Below are 17,500 nucleotides of genomic sequence, written 5' to 3'. Positions count from 1 at the left end.
CAAAACATTTTGGGTAAAAATAACGGCATACATCACTCATAATTTATAGCGGAGCTCCGTGCGCGCTTTCGTGCGAAGCACCATAGTCAAGAAAATATGGTAACCCATCGATGCGAGAAAATTTGGTTTTATAGCCATGACGTCATCGACTGTCCGTACGTACGTCCGTCCACCAATCCATGTATGCCCGTGTCACCAGTATCATACTAGTTTACAGCATACATCTTTGATATTGGACATCCATGTTTTGATCAGGTGACACTTGTCAAAACAAGGCTCAACCCATGTTAACTCACCTAAAAATAAGCGAGGCTTCATTTTTCGCGCGCTTTTTGTGGCTCAACGCGACTACACGGCCATACTACGTCAACTATAGTTCTTACACAGTCATCGCTTTTCGTGGTCAGGTGGCAAACCGTTTGGAAAATGTTTTCTTTCTGCATTTTTCGCTGGTTTCAATCCAGCTTGACATATCATGATAGCTGTGGTCCAGTGGTCCACACTGGCGGCTACGCAGTTATTCAAGTCAAGCATCGGACGGATATAAACTTAAAGCTGAGTGTTTATTTTTAATTTGCTTAGAGCTGCTTTTTTCCCTGTATTGCAATTTTTGGCATATCTTTTTTATTAGCTCTGATAAGTTTACATGATGCCTGGAGGAAAAGGAGAGCGAAAGAAAACGACAACGACAAAACAGAATACCAGCAATAGCTCATAATTAGTGGAAGAAGTTTCTCCACAAATTCTTTCCTTGGGCACTAAACCGTTTGTTGTTTTCAAAAAGTGGTTTAATCGGTTTTTCCTTTGTTCAGGAATGAAAATCGAGTTTTTATTGTCAACTGAAATTAAATAACAATTATCTGTACTCTTTTGGACATAAAGAAAAAGTTGATTTGTTTGTTTGTTTTGCTCTAAAATGCAATCGAACAAGTGCTTTTTACGTTACGTTGCAAGTGCTTTTTACGTTACGTCGCAAAAACTTGATTATTGGGAATGACTGTGGATGATAAGCTCACTTGGGTACCACATGTGTTGGACCTTAAGAAAAGCTTTGTGAGCAAATTAGAATTATTAAAACGCTCTAGATTTTTACCTAAAGACGTTTTGATAAAAGTATATTTTAGCGTTATTTTACCATCGATAAATTATGGCCTCGTTTTGTGGGGATCGTGTTGTAATTCAGAGTTAATTAATTCGATTGACAGATTGCACTGTAGGGCTGCTACGATTATTTTTAATTTATCTAAGGATATGGCATCCAGTGAAGTAATAAAAACCGTGAATTGGTCAACAATTAGATTAAGTTATAAACTGGAAATATTTAAATTAATGCACAACGCATACAAAAACATCTTACCAGATAGTTATGTGGAAATATTTTTAGTAAACGAGAAAATTATTACTCGCTGGGAGGGCATGAGGTAGCAGCTATCCGTTGACACAAAAGCAGATTTATGAAAGACTCATTAGCCTATCCAGGGCCTATATTATGGAATTTGGTGAACTTCAATGAAAAAATAACCAATGTAATCTTCAAGGAATTAGAGAAACGGCTGACTGCCAGGGATTACGTCAAAGATTTTATCTTTGACGGCACAGCAGTCTCTACGTCGAGACACAGAGTCAGCGACTATGTGTATTTTTAAAAAAATTTTAGTTAGTCTTATCGAACATTTTACATGTATATATTATTATGACGTAGTTGCCATACACGACCCCACAACCTTGTAAGCTTTAAATCCAATCGTGTGTAAATAAAGGTTTATGTTATGTTACGTTCTCGATCAACAAATTCGATGATTGGATTCCAAATTGTACCTGTCAAAGTAAACGCAAGAGGGTGTGCAAATTATGTGGACACTTACGCATTCCTCGACAGCGGATCTAACTCGACCTTTTGTACAGAGGAACTTATCTGCCAATCACTCCTGATGACATGCCAAGACAAGAAGACATAGAGAGATGGCCCCATCTCCGTGGCATTAATGTGCCTCAAGTATGTGCGCAAGTGGGTTTGCTTATTGGCAATGATAATACCAAAGTCCTTAAACAAATCAAGATTAGACGGAGAAGAGGTGTAGGACCTTATGCAGTTCGAATTGTATTTAGGTGGACGGTGAATGGCTCTCTTGGCCGTGGGGTGAACGGACGAAACGTAGTGCCAATTTTATTAGAGGAGATGTTCAGCAACAAAATCAAATTTTGAGAAATGGAAATCAATGATTCTATCGTGGACGCGGAAACGCACATGTCTAGAGAAGATCGTGATGCCGTGGAGATAATGAAGCGAACTGCTACACTAAATAGAAACCATTACTTGGAAATCGAATCAGCCACATTTGTCAAACAACACTGAGAGCTATTGCAGAGCACAGGTTGAAGTTACTGAAGAGGAGATTCTGAAGAGATCCTGTCTTGTTTGGAACGTACTCTGTGAACGAATTCCAGATGACTCGCTGAAGCGTTCCGATAGCATGGTATGGTATTTGCCACACCGATCCGTTTTCTACCCAGAGAAACCTGACAAAACACGAGTTGTTTTCGACTGTGCAGCCAAATATGCAAACACTTAACCGAATGACCGTCTACTCCAAAGACCAGACTTAATAACTCTTTAGTGGGTGTGTTAATGAGGTTCAGACAGGAACGCATAGCCATGGTTGCAGATGTTGAGTCCATGTTTCATCAGGTCCAGGTAACACCAGATCACTGCGATGCTCTTGGGTTTTTATGGTGGCCTAACAGCGGTATGAATTGGGAACCTCAAGATTTTCGGATGAAAGTTAATTTGTTCGGCGCAGTGTCGTAGCTAAGTTGTGCTGGATAAGCCTTGCGAAAGACAGCAGAGGATAACAGTACAGCATTTCCCACTGATGTTGTTGAAACTTCACTATAAAACATTGTGATAAAATATTAAACATGGCAAAAAAAAAAGGTAAAAAAGTTGATGCATCAACGCATTCAGGAACATAGGTATTCTGCCATTGCCAAGCATCTTACTGATATCCATGGTGGTATTGACACCTCAAGTTTAAGCAGTCAATTCTGTATTTTTAAGAAAGGCCAAACTAAGTTTGATTGTCTTCTGTATGAAATGTTTTTCATTAAGGAACTTAACCCTTCACTCAATACTCAAGGGGACTCCATTTAAGCTAACCTTTTTACTCGATTGCGTCTTTAGGGTAAACAGTATAACTTCATGCTTTATTTTCATTATATATTCGAGTTCATTTTTGTTTTCATTGCTTGATAATAACTTAAGTCGAAACGTCGCATTTTAAACCTTTTTACCGTTTTTTACCATGTTTAATATTTTATCGTAATGTTTTATAGTTAAGTTATATTCAAAATCTCTTCTAATTAAGTTTTTGAAAGTGTCAAGAAAATCTTTCAAGTGGATGATTGCCTGAGGTCAGTTAAAGATGACAACATCCCTATCGAGCTTGCTCCTATGCTCAGCCAGCTCTTGATGAAGGGAGGCTTCCACTTGACTAAATGGTCGTGTAACTCTCCGAAGCTGCTTGCAGCTATCCCCGAGTCAGATAGAGCAAAGTCTGTGAAAGACCTCGATCTCGAAGTAATGCCCATTGAATGTGCCTCGGGGGTCACGTTGAATCTTGAATAAGATAGATTTTGCTTTAAAGTAAACGTTAAAGAAAAACCCCACACGCCGAGGAATGCCGTCAATAGTGTGCTCGATGTTTAACCCGTTCGGATTTGTTAGTCCGTTTGTGTTACCTGCCAAAGCTGTCCTGCAAGACCTGTGCCGAAGAGGTTTGAGCTGGGATGAAGTTGTACCAAAAAAAAGCCTCATTAGATAGAAGGGGATATGAACTCCCCTGGTTGCAGGAATTCTCCATTGACCGCTGTATTAAGACAGTTGGGTTCAGGAATATTTCAAGTTCCCATCTGCATCACTTCAGTGATGTGTCATAGGCAGGTTATGGTGCAGTCACCTATCTCTGTCTAGTGGATCAAGAAGACCGAATTCATTGTCAGTTATCTGAGGCAAGTTTTGGGTGATACATGGGAATTCCACAGTTTGCAAGCTGCTTCCAAGGTGTTTCGACTGTAAGCGAAAGCAAACTCCGGTGTGTAATCAGAAGATGGCAGACCTCCGGGAGGAACGAGTTACCATTGACCAGCCCCAGTTTAGTCACGTTTGGAATCAATTTCTTTAGTCCATTCCAAGTGAAATAAGGCAGAAGTCATGTCCGAGGTATGGTTGTACCTTTACTTGTCTAGCCATCTAGCATTTCATATTGAGGCAAACCAGCATCAGTGAGAACCGACAATGGTACCAATTTTGTCTGTGGAGATAAGGAAATCCGTGCCAGCATTCAGAATAGAACTGTCGACGAACCCATGAGAATCTTTTGCAGCACGAAATTCGCAGGGTATTCAACTCCTCCTCTGGATCCCACCATGTTAGGGTCTGGGAACGGTGTATCAGGTCCACTCGCAAGATCTTGAGTGTGAGGTAGAATCAATAATAGGGACTTTAAGATAGTGGGCAACGGTAGGCTGGGACGGTTGGATGCGTATACCGGAGACTTTGGACGAGTACGGTAGAAAGGCGCGAAAATTTTAACTTAAGATTCGGCCAACACGACCGTAGGACGGTGGAATAAACATGTCTTTTGAAGAGGCGAGAAATTGTCTTGTAATTTCTTTTGCAGAAGGTTCAATTAGCGAGGAGGAATTTCTTATTTTATACCATGAATACGAATCAGTGAATCCTCTTTATCCTTACTGGGAATTTGAACCATTTTGTTTACTAGATTCCTTGGATTCTAGCGAGTGTAAATCAGCTAAGGGGAATTGGTTCATAAACAAAAAATGCGGCTACAATTATCTCTTTTACCTTTCTGTTCTGCTTTCCTCCTGTGTCATGGTGGATTATGGATAACGCTACATTGAGAACAAGCAAATTTTGGTTTGAGCCGCGATGTGGGCGAGTGATGTCTTTGAATGAACTCAGAATTTCCGCTAGATTTTTTCATTTCAGCGATGGATAAATCAAGACAAACACAACCAAATGCACATTTAACCCATTGGGTGATCAGTTTTCAATGCATAATAAAGGAAAAGACTAAAATAGTGCGAATAAGTATGGATGAATTCCTACCGTTTTCACCGTAGATTCCACGACGAGAACCCCGGCGAAAACATACCGTCCTAGAAGCACGACGGTCAAATGTCACGGGGATTTTGCGTGACATGACACTCGTCTAACCGTCCCAGTCTACCGTCGTGTACTATCTTAAAGTCCCTATTGAATGGAAGACATAAAGGTATGTGAAGACCACAGGGACGTGGAAGCTTTAACCCCAAACCACTTGCTTCTGCTTAGATCAGGATCAACCTTACCGCCAAAAACCTTCAGGAAGGAGGATACGTTTTCTCAAAAAAGATGGAGGCAGGTGCAGTACTTGTCAATTCTTATCAATTCTGGAGACGTTGGTCTCGAGAGTATGTCCCCTTGATGCAACGCCAACAAGAGAGGAGTGTCCCTGGTCGGAACTCAACCTTTGATGATCTTGTGCTGATAGTTGACGACTCATACCCCATGAATTTCTGGTCTCTATAGCAGGAGTCATTGAAGTCATGCTTGGAAGTGACGGATACGTGCGCCGAGTGAAAAAGATGACGAAGACCAACGTGTTGGAGTGTCATATAGACAAATACGTTCTTCTCAAGGTGGCCGAAGGGCATGTTTATTGATTCCGTTTCAAAAGACCGTGTGAACCTAAGTATTCAAGTTGATATCTGGAAGCTTAGTAGTCATTACAAAAGGACTTTCTACGAACATTGTTGCTGCGTACTCGATTCTGTCCATGCTTCAAGAACTCAGTTTTCCCTTTTTTTTTTTTTGAATACATTAGTTAAGTGATCATATAACGTATTAAAGCGAATAGATTGGATTATTTGAATAAAGTTTTAGTTTCTTGGTATTTTATATTGTTTTCAGTTTCGAGGGCTAAAACTCAGAACGACCGAGTCTGCTGCAGAAGTTCCTGCCCCTTCACTTTATCGCGAAAATAATCGCACTTTGTTGCATCTTAGTCACAGATGAATGCACTCCAACACCGTATGACGAATTTTTGATATGTAAAGAATTGAAGAAAATATCACGCACCAAAGTCGAAACTCTCCTCTTATACTTAATTTGGGCAGAAAAAGTGCCATAAAAAGCAGTCTCCGAGGACACACGATGGTATTTGGGGTAGTACAATCATCTATTAGAATTGAAATTTGGAAGCGTGCAGTTCACGGCTCCGTCCCCTTCTTGAAAGCCAATTATGCTGAGCCAATCAGCGCAGCAGATCACGCGTGAAGGCTGTCAATTGACACCCAATCCTTTCACGCGTGATTGACATAATACGTCAATCATTTTTCGCACGCAGATTATGACGGGAAAAAAAGAAACGCGATTTCCGCGGTTTTAAAATTAATTTTCGGAATTTTTGTTTCGGGAAAATATACTTCACATCGTACCGATTCATTAAAGCTCTTAGCAGCTTGGTCTTGATGTATGTGTGATACTAGTGGGATTTCAAGCTGCATAGCTGCACTGGACCTCAGAGTTCGATTGTGCTTACATTGCTTCAGTCGCAAGTAACTTGGCCATTCATGAGAAAAAAATCGCCTTGTGAACTAAGTTTAACAGCTGCCATTCGATATGTTCCTTAACGGGTCACCAATTTAGCTTTATAATATCATCAATTTCAACAAATTTACCTACAACAAAGCTTGCACATGCTCTTTGAATTCTTTGTTGGCATTTAACAGAGTAACGTGGAAAATTATGATAAACAACAAAATTATAATTCAACTTGGAAAGTACTAGGGCCTGAACTATCTGCTTACGAATATGAGATGGAAGAAAATTCCAAGAGTGCGATATCGCACTCTTGGAAGATGAGACTTAGTTAACATTGCCTTCCCATTTTAAGTGGTGGTCAATGTGGGTCCCTAGCATTTTTCCGAAGATACACGTTCCACGGATGTACTTCCAACTCTTCGGTCAATGTCAATGTTGTTAATTTCATCATAGGAAGAAAGTTTACTGGAAGATAATAACATGTACTTCATTTTGCTAGGATTTAAGACCACATTTGCTTCGTTCGCCCAACATTGCAGTTTATCCACATTACGTTGCACCGAGATAATGCAGGATCACCAGGTTCACCAGGCTTCGATGCTTGATATATGGTTGTATAATCAGTATATTAGTCGAAGCACTTTATCGCCAAAAGTAGGTCAACCTGCTACTAATTGCAAAAGAAGGCTTTTAACGGTTTTTGGTCCAGGGACATGTTGTCTATAACATATCAAAAGTCCCTGAAAATCCGAGTGGGGAAAGTTGAGAAAAAACGATCTTTTTTAGAGTCCTATATTGCTCAGCATGCCTACGAGGTTGCATTTACTATTTGTTGTGAGCACGTTGTTTTGCTTGAGTTTAAAGCCACGTGCAGCATGGCCTAGCAAAGATTGAGAGAATTTATTGTGTTTTCTTCCTAGTTAAGTGCATTTATATACCGATTAAATAAAACAATTATTCTTTATCAGATTCTTAAATCAGAAAAACGAAGTAAAAAGTTTAGAAAATGTCGTCGATGGTTGGCTATCTGAGTGAAATATTTAGCGAAGAATTATGGCGCGGTGGCCTCATGGTTAGTGCGCTCGACTCCAGATCGAGTGGTCCGGGTTCGGGTCCTGGCCGGGGACATTGTGTTGTGTTCTTGGGCAAGACACTTTACTCTCACGGTGCCTCTCTCCACACAGGTGTATAAATGGGTACCGGCGTAATGCTGGGGGTAACCCTGCGATGGACTAGCATCCCATCCAGGGGGGATTAGAAATACTCCTAGTCGCTTCATGCTACGGAAACCGGAGATAAGCGCCGGCCTGATGGGCCTTCTGGCTCGTAAGCAGTGACTTACCTTTTTTTCAAATGTCTTCCACAAGCGACGTTAAAACTTAAAAAGGACAATTTTACACTAAAAGTAACAGTAATGTCATGTTCCAAGATTATATAATTCAGGAAAAAATAATTTGACGTTAGTAGAGACCTCCAAAATTAGTTTCACCTCGGTGAAAAACCTGTTTTTCACTCATCGCTTCGCGCTTTACATTGTAATATTCTTTTTTGTCTTAACTCATTCGTAAATTCATCTATTTTTCCTCAGAACTTACAGCAAAATGTCCAGGAATCGAATCAAATTATATGAAATTGGCGAAAATGGAAATGTTTTCACCCACTTATGAACTACTATAGAAAGCGTGCGTTCTGCAAATCTTGCACTTTCGTTCAATTTGAAAACTAAAAAGTCGAGGGTAATTCCCTTCCAAACTTTGAGTTTTGAAGATATCCTAACCGTACCAAAAAGAAAGGTTTGACACGAGACCTCCCTACCGACCAACCGGATGTCTGCCGAGTCTTCACGTAGCAAGAACAAGTGATCGATTTTGGGCGGGATTATCGATAGACCTAGTCATCGAACAGGTTCTTATGAGAAGCCTGAAGACCAGTGGAGGCTTGACAAGAGGAAGGGGCCTAACGGACCCAGCCACGTCTTATCTGGCTGTTATCTATGCCTGCGTGTGCCGAAACAACTAACATCATGCAAGAGCTGACGGGAGTTAACTTCAAGTCTGCAGAAGAGAACAAGGATATGTCTAAGGGAAGACAGACAAGAGATATGAAGGACACAATGACCATCCTCAGTGTTCTGGCTACCCACAACCCTTTCTCTCTCGACACTGACAATAACCTAAGGAACATCATGAATGGTGTAAACGCCGATAGTGATGTCAATGCTGACACAGCCAAGAGCGTCGGGGAGAAGATGCTATCCTCAATGAACGGTACGTTAGCCACAGATTACTCATTCAAACGAAGTGCCCAGGCAGTGACTATGACATCGAAGTCCTCCATAAAGATTGACCATGACCAAGTACAAGTTGACCCTCAACTTGTATTTCAGCGGCTCATCATCGCCTGTGATAACTCCCAACTTGAAAACTTATTTCAGTACGAGCTCTGTGCATATCCCACAGCTCTTTTCGACTCCTCATTCACGTTAAGGCAGCCACAAAAGCCAGCGCTAGCAGATGCACTATGGGCAAAGCTTACACCAGATGGAGCCTGAAGGGAACGTACAGTACGTGCTGGACTGAGGTGCTCTTCACCACGGAGTCCCACGGCCCAGAGGTTCTCCGACTTACATGGAAGTGTGCGTAGGAAATACGGGAGAGCTATAGTGGTGTTTGATGGGTACAATGAAATGTCAACTAAAGCTATGACGCAGTAGAGGTGCACATCAGGGAAGGTTGCTGCCAGTGTCACTTTTACAGGAAGCATGCCTATAACGATGACGAAGGATGACTTTCTCTCAAATCCCCAGAACAAACAACTCTTTCTGTTAATGCTAAGTGAGGCTCTCCAGAAAACCGCTGTAGAGTCTGCCAGAACGAGTACCATGGTTTTAGTTGGGGATGACACAGATTTGCTAGTCCTGCTCTGTTATCATGCTTCCGAAGGTGGATGTGGCCTCTATTTTAGACCAGAGCCAAAGGCAAACGCGAGAGGTGCGCGTGTCTGGCATATGAAGAAAGTCAAAGAACAGCTGGATAGGGAAGTTTGAAGAAATCTCCTTTTTCTTCACGCCGTCAACGGATGCGACACAATATCGCGCCTCTATAGAGCTGACAAGGGAAGAGCCCTGAAGAAACTTGAGAATGTACCTTACTTCAAAGAGCACGCTAACGTTGGTCTTCACATGTCATTCTGCTGTTTCTGGCGTTGTCACTGGAGGTGAAAAAGCACTTGTATCACTTTTGGTAAACCAGGGGTAGGTCTTCACTCTATCAAATATCAGCGTTAGTTCGAAAAACGTGCAACCAAGACGTCTCATATCGAGCCACAGAATCTGCCCCCAACAGCACCAGCGGCCCGATTTCACAGCCTACGCGTCTACCTACAGGTAAAGGAATTGCAGGGAGAAGGTGCAGGCAGGTCAATGGAGGACTGGGGTTTGATTGTCACTAATTACCAAGTATTTTCTGTTGCAACAGAATCGCTTCTCCAGTTAATCAGATGCAAATGCTCGTCCGACTGTAGCAGTAAGAGGTGAAATTGTAGCAAGAATGGTATGCAGTGTTCCCCAGTCTGTGGCCAATGCAAAGGGGCTTCGTGCACAAATTCTTTGAAATTGTAGACTACGAAAGTGAAGATTCGGAAGACTAGCATGTTTATAATTACATTGTATATGTAGGACATGCAGAATTGAACGAAGGGGTAGCTTTCTGGTGATCATATAGGACTTTTCTTGTCGTGAGTCTTAAGCATATATAACTTCTGTTTCGGCAAAATAAGATCTCACTGCTAGCTCTAAACAAACCTTAATAATTCACTAATTTAATATATTTTGTGGAAAGGTCTTTAACGATTGAAGCCCTAAAATCATTGTTCTTGAAAATAGATTCGAAATGGCTCGAATTATACCAATAAAAAATGCTAAACGGCAGCTTCCGGTTGACAGCCTCGTTTTCATGCCATAGGAAAAAAAACTTAGTTTGTTCGTGCTGTTTGGAGGTGTTCCCATGCTTGGATCTTTAGGGACTCTTAGTATCTTCTTGTATATGATATTTCTAACAAGTCAATGATGAGAAAGCTTCTTTTGCAATTAGTTACAGGTCCGACCACATAATTCCTGGACTATATTGATGGCAAGCACAATCAAGTTTCCCTTGCAGATCAGCAAGATACGAGGTAACTAGTCAGTACGGATGTTTCTGCATCTGATCCAGAAGTTTTCTCATTTAGTATGGTCAAAAACTTTACATCTGTCAAGCGAAAGACTAGAGAGAATAGAAGCACCAGTTTAAAAGAATCTGAGCCACCCACTTTACATTGCGCGTCTTCGTTGTTGTTGTTATCCAGGAATTTGGAGCGTCTACTTCCATAAGTGGGCAAGTATCGCTTGAGAAACATTTGAAAAAAAATTAAGTCAGGGAAATAAGGAATGTTTTGAAGATCCTCGGGGGAGAATATTCTGCGAAATTAAATGTATTTCGATCAGAAAAACTGCAGACTACCTTGCTATTTTGAGAGCTTTTCTATGAAGCGTGGATAAGCGTCTGTAGTAAATTCAAGAGGGAAAGATAGTTCACATGCGTGGTACCTGCTTGTTTGAACTTTTAACTGGACCTTCATGAGCAAGAAACCTATATTTATTTCATACCCAAGCAGTTGGCAATGAAAACAACATAGCAAGATATAGTTTAATTCGCTTCTTGCGCGGTACTTCGTAAATAATACGAGCAGGTAGCGATAAGCAGTACCGAGTGAAATACACAGTTGTAGTAGATGAAATACTCTCAAAAGTTTAACAAGTCTTCAAAAGGGTATTGAATCCAACAGCAAATTCTTCTTCCTGAAAATTAAAGATAAGCTGACTTCTACAGTCACTTTCCAGACCAAAATTCTAAATGTCGCACTCTAGCTTGCTTTCACAAAACGAAGTTTTACGATCAGTGAGAAAATGAAATGAACAACAAAAGCTTTTGAACTGATTGGGATAGAGATTAGTATTCTACTCTAATGTTCGCCAAAGACTTGCCTTGCCTCTGTGTTCAGTGCCGGCAGCCTCAGCGGAAGACACGCATACAACATTTGAACAGAATTTATATCGATCCGACGATGAATTCGCTGTTTATGATTCGTTGCAATGTATATGTAGTCCAAGAAGTTATTTCTCCATTTTCCAGAAATGTAAATACATTGATTCTGATTGTTCCAGCCGTTAAACGTCCTCTGGTCCTCGAGGAATTCCCAATCGCGGTAATCTTCACTGCTATTCCAAGACAAGATGGTTCAACAACGATTCCGTTTCCACTTGATAACATGTTGCGAGAGAGTCATACATAAATAAAAATAGAAACTGAAATTCTAATAAACACGGCTTATTTTCCCGTGGAAAACAGAATTATCTACCCCATTTGACAACCGATTACTACAAACAGTCATAGAATTCCGAGTTTTCGGGGCCCTGAATACGGCAATGGGAGAGCAATGTAAAGTGGGTGGGTCAGATTCTTTCAGACTTCATGATAATTCCCTCTCAGTTGCTCAGGTGGAGTCCAAGAGCAATATTGAACGTGAAGAAGGTGGAGGTTTCAATATGATTGAAGATTTTGGTTCAAAACTGTAAAAGATGGTAGAAAGATTGAAGTCAAGTGTAGAAAGGAGACTGCAAACAACTGAGGAGATCTGAACCCTAGTAACTTACGGAACTTGAAAAGAAGGGACGGGGACGGGGACGAGGATGAGGACGAGGAGAAAGAAGACGAGGACAAAGAGGAAGAGAAGGAGGACGAGGAGGAGGAGGGCGGCGGCGGCAGCGGCGGTGACGACGACGACGACGACGAAGACGACAAAGAAGAAAAAGACGAAGAAAGGGGAGTTCGCCACCGCGCAAATATACAATGTAAGCCCTCGGAAAGAACGTTAAAAAGCAACAAGATCGAAATGATGTTTTATCAAGAAGTATTAAATAGGAGGAAAAATTATTTTGCATTTCCACTGATACTTCAAGGAGTTGAATATGATATAGAGAAAACATTTGAAGCAATGTATAGAGCGTTTTCACATGACGTCACGGCGGCCATGTTGTTGTTCCAAAACAAAGGACTGGCGGCCATGATGTGGTACCAAACTAATCCTCCAGGAATAGAACTCTATTTTGTGTTTCAGTAATCCAATATGGCTGCTGGTCACGTGAGTGAAAACGCTCTACATCCTTCCGTGACAAAATTGGCAAAAGAAAATCAGGTCAATCGAGATCCAACACTGCATGTTACCATCACACAGAAAAGACACCACTGACGTTATCAAAACGGTGTGGTATGTGTGTTGATAGGAAGCAATATACTCTAAGTATTAAATATTTTGTTGGTGTATAAGAGGAGTTTTGAAGACGCTGTCTTTGTTTCCTTATTGTAGATATTGAATTTACACAGAATACAATTTATCAAAATAAAGAAAAGAAACGATACATTTGGTTTGCTCTGACGAAAAGAGAAGAATCATGCAAACCGTACATCAAACAGATCACTGCTCAATTTTTTAAAGAAATCAATATTAGAATTAACCTTTTGACGTTGACGTCCAGACCGGCCTAAACCGGCCATACTTAGTATTTTACTCTGTCTAACGCCAGACGATTTTACTCGTCAATGGGGAACCCCCAGGAGTCAATGGGTTAAAGTCACAACTAGTTTTTCTTACCTTCCTCACAATCTCTCAAGGCATCTTCTAGATGATTCTAAAAACAAAAATAAAAAAGCCAAACATGACTAAGATAGCATGCAACTGCCTGTGCTTAATTTTTGATAATTCATAGATCATATACAGTGTACAAAGTAATTTTAGAGAAACTAGATGCTGGAAGAGCGTGAACTGGGTTGCCTTTGGTTACGTGTTACACAAAAAAAGAAGGCACTGAGTAGAACTGCAGCGTTCCAGTTAGTTGTTTCAAGTGGGGGGTCATGTAGACCATTTGAGGGGTCACCCGGATGTCGTGCCAGCAGTTGCTCTTTGGCTCACACGTTCGCACGCTGAATTATTTTTTGTAATGTCCTGTCCCATTTTGAGGTCTTTTACTTTTTTCAGCTTCGGTAATAAATGCAGTTCAAATATAGCAAAACTAGCCTGGAATCGAAGCAGGCTCTTCTGTTGAAAATGGCGCACGGTCGAAATATAGGGGCTTGAAGAAACAAGTAACCAAGCTCCTATATTTCGACCGTGCGCCATTTCAACGGAAGAGCCCGCTTGCAGGCTATGACAAAACAAGCTCTTAAGTAAAACTAAATCATTTCTTTTTTAAGTTAAATAGTCTACAAAAACAGCTAACTGCAAATTGCCCAAACGGACGTTTTCCTGCACATCATGCATGTCTTGCAGTTGCACAAAGGAAACGTTTATTCCAAAAACTAAGGAAGGCTGGACTGAACATGTTGTTTCCGCTTCATAATTCCTCTTCTTTCCAGTCTAATCTGATGCCAGGTCAAAATTTTGCTGGATTTACGATTGCACCAAAAAGTATCGCAAAAGCCAGAGTTAACAGTAAAAGGAGAGCCAAACGACAGAAAAAGAAAAAATAACACAGCTTTCATATAAAACTCTAAATCTCGAATTATCAGCGAAGGATTAATGACAATCGATCGTAAAAACACCAAAATTTCTGCAGTCTCTGACTTCTATGAATTGAGGGGAAGGTCATGATGTTCTGTTAAATGGAAGAAATTGATCACGTGCACCTTTACTTTGAATGAACTACAGGGAAGACTGGTAATCGTTCGTCACTTTCAGAGTTAAGGAGGCTCGAACCAGTTTCAACGCTTCCAAGTGACGCTCTTCTTGGAAGGATGGGCAACACAACGTTGTATCATGTATTGGCAATATTGTGGTACCAAATGAAACACGAACTATTGCTGAACAAGATAGTCATTATTGTGACGTAATGTGTCACCGTGGCAACGGGCAAGCCCTGTAAAAACACCCTATATTTTGTCTTTAGTTGCTTATATCTCAAAAACGAACTGGGTGACCCCCATTTTTTATTTCTGAAAAGTAATCAGAAGGGCATGATGAAACTTTCTGAAAAGTTTTAAAAAATTATGTCAAGTGGATTCAGAGCCACCTTAATTTTGTGGTTTTTTTTCAGGTAGCTCTGAACCCTCTGGGCAGAATTTTTTTAAACTTTGCCGAAAGTTTTATCGTGGCCTTATACTTACTTTTCATTAATAAAAAAGGGGGGTCACCGAGTTCGTTTTTGAGATATGAGCAACTAAATCCAAAATATAGGGTGTTTTTGCTGGGCTTTCCCGTTGGCAAGGTAATTTATTACATCGCAATAATGATCACATCTTGTTTGGAAATAATCGGTGTTTCATATGGTAACATAACATTGCTGTTACGTGATACAGTGTTGTAGCGTTATGCGATCTAAACAGAGAGTCTTCTAAGTGTTGAAACCCTTTCGAGCCTCCTTAAACAACATACTTTGTCGCCAAGAAACTTCCGTCTTTCGTTTTTTAATTTTGTTGTAATATTTAACTGAATATTTACATTTCATCTGTCTGGTCAGGAAGCTTTCTTTGTCCGGTTAATGACCCGAGACCCGACTCTTATCTGGAACACTGCTGAAGGCGCTGAAACTGGATTTTCCTAGGAGTTATATGCTGGCTGGGACAATCCGAAAATTAAAAAAGAAACGAGAATTCGACGAAGAGGAAAATGCGAAAAAATTTCTTGTGTGCGTTGTACTTAGCGAGAAATAATATTTCAAGTGAATAAGTTGAAAAAAAATGTGCGAAATCTCTGTTTTTAACTTTGCAATTGAGTGACTAAACAAATCTTTTTCTGACGTTAAAAACTACGGCTACCTTTTAATTATTTTCCAGAAGGAACATGGCTATCTTTATGAGGAAACTGCTCGGGTATTTAATTTCAACCCACGTATGCAAATTAGTTAACCTCAAATATTATACAACACGATGAATCCACAACGGCTGAAAAATCTAAAAAAAGCCTTAACCAGCGTAAAGTGCACTGAAACACACAACATATTTTGCTATTAGAGGCAAAAACCCTTCCTGTTTCAATTGCGGGCATGCAAACAATAAACACAATCCGTGTCACAAACCATACGCAATTAAATAAATTTCTCACAATTCAAGATCAAACCCTTTTCTGAAGAACCTTTTCTGTGAATTATGAAGCACAAAATAGTCAAAAAGCTTTCTTTCAAACAGTTCTTCACTGTCCTATTTCCACTTATTTCTTTACCTGATGACTGTGCAGGGTTGAGTACAAAATAAATGTAAACTGCGAGACAACTGAAATGAGTGCTTCAGAGTAAACACAGATGCATTCAAGGCGTTTGATTCCATCAATGTTTGTTAAATCTATACAGTATTTACCATTTGGTTACAGTGTTGTACATAACACCATAATTAGTAAACTATTTGTCTAAGAAACAAAGCTCACTTTGATATCCAACGGCAAAAGATGCAATTGTTGTCGAAGACCATTACTCGTCTCAGCTCGACTCGGCTTGACAAAGTCCATTACTCGTCGCTTTTAAGATTCCAGATATTTATTTTTCACCACCTGCCTTGTTTATCCAATTGACGTTCCATTGTTGAGCTCCATAGGGATATATTTTGTTTAAAGATCCACAAAAATGCCATTCGCGTTACAATGACTTCGACGCCATTTCTGGTTAATTAATTATTATACTGTGTCTACCAGATAAAATCTACGCATTCTCTATTTTCGAATTCCCCATAATACACTTTGTTTGCCCCCCAAATTTTGCATAAACCATTGTTTTCAAATGCCCTTGGGAATATGCAGTGTATTATGGGGAATTCGAAAATAGAGAATTTCCACTACCCGCTAAAACCTACCAAAAATATGCGCACAAGACTTTACGCACAAAGACAATACTTAGCAGGGGAGTGACATGTTTCCATTTTCTGACACGGGACAAAAAAAAAACAGAAACATTCCACTCAGATTCTGACTGGAATGCCACAAACATGACAAGGGTTGTCGCAAAAGAATGTGCATCATCACTCATTCTACATGTACCTTTCTGAGATAACACTGAGCTCGGCACCAGTAAAACTGTTTCATTTCCTGGGCATACATATCAAGCCGTGGCAGCAGCAAGAGTCCTTCAGTGAACTTTATCACAGCTGCATCATACTTAGACTTTTGAAAGTAAACTTGTCCCTGGCTTCTCTTTTCCAATGCTTCACTTTTTGCATGCTGTGTTTCCAAAGAGAAACAGCTTTATCATTATCATCCTTTATTCATGAATTACACTATAACTAGGAATTCTAAGAAAACAGTGAAATAAAAAATTATCAAAACAGCTTCCTTGCTGAGTAACAGAGGAAGAAATAAATGCAAGAAGGTTGATCATGGCAAAGAAAATGTCACTGGGTACAGGCAAAAAAAAAAATCCTCAAGGAACTCTGAATTATCATAACTTAAAAGATGACATTTTAATAGACAAAACCTTTTCAATATACAACTGGAAAATACTGCATGTTTACGTAGGTACTATTATGCACCTCAACTGCCTTTTTCAGTGAACACTCAAGTTCAGCAATGGCCGAGTTCTAAAAAGAGATCAGAGAGAATTGATCAGATACTGTACTGCAAGTGCTGATGAGTGATTAAAAAATTACTCTTCCAACAACCAAGAAGTATTTCTGCAAACCAAGTTACAAGCAATTTCACTTTATGGTGGAAAGTACATTTCACAAGTAAGCAAGTCTTCTCAACAAGTAGATTGTCACCGCATAGCATTTAAATTAAAATTATATGCACCAGTAAGCTGAATGCAACATCAATGTTGGTCATTGTAGTTAGCTTTCTCCTTAAATGCACTTTAACCCATTGACGCCTCAAACGCCCTAG

The 17,500-nt window shown here is 40.2% G+C and overlaps 1 protein-coding gene and 1 pseudogene across 2 annotated transcripts in view; one reads left to right on the top strand and one right to left on the bottom strand.

Moving 5' to 3' along the window:
• The window catches only part of LOC138007705 (uncharacterized), a 52,520-nt gene that overhangs the window by 26,381 nt on the left and 8,639 nt on the right, over window positions 1-17,500 (bottom strand). For both annotated transcript variants that reach the window (XM_068854757.1, XM_068854758.1), the window contains exons 4-6: window positions 17,152-17,199; window positions 16,664-16,843; window positions 13,295-13,331 (exon numbers count right to left, since the gene is read on the bottom strand). In XM_068854757.1, the coding sequence (XP_068710858.1) occupies window positions 13,295-13,331; window positions 16,664-16,723 (97 nt within the window). In that variant the 5' untranslated portion in view covers window positions 16,724-16,843; window positions 17,152-17,199. The remainder of the gene's footprint in view (window positions 1-13,294; window positions 13,332-16,663; window positions 16,844-17,151; window positions 17,200-17,500) is intronic.
• Window positions 3,678-12,763, top strand: LOC138008776 (uncharacterized; annotated as a pseudogene).

Source organism: Montipora foliosa, chromosome 6 (genome assembly GCF_036669935.1).
Source record: "Montipora foliosa isolate CH-2021 chromosome 6, ASM3666993v2, whole genome shotgun sequence".
In the NCBI taxonomy this organism is placed as follows: domain Eukaryota; kingdom Metazoa; phylum Cnidaria; class Anthozoa; order Scleractinia; family Acroporidae; genus Montipora; species Montipora foliosa.
Note: the sequence above shows the minus strand (reverse complement) of the source record. Positions and strands in the feature narration are given on the sequence as shown.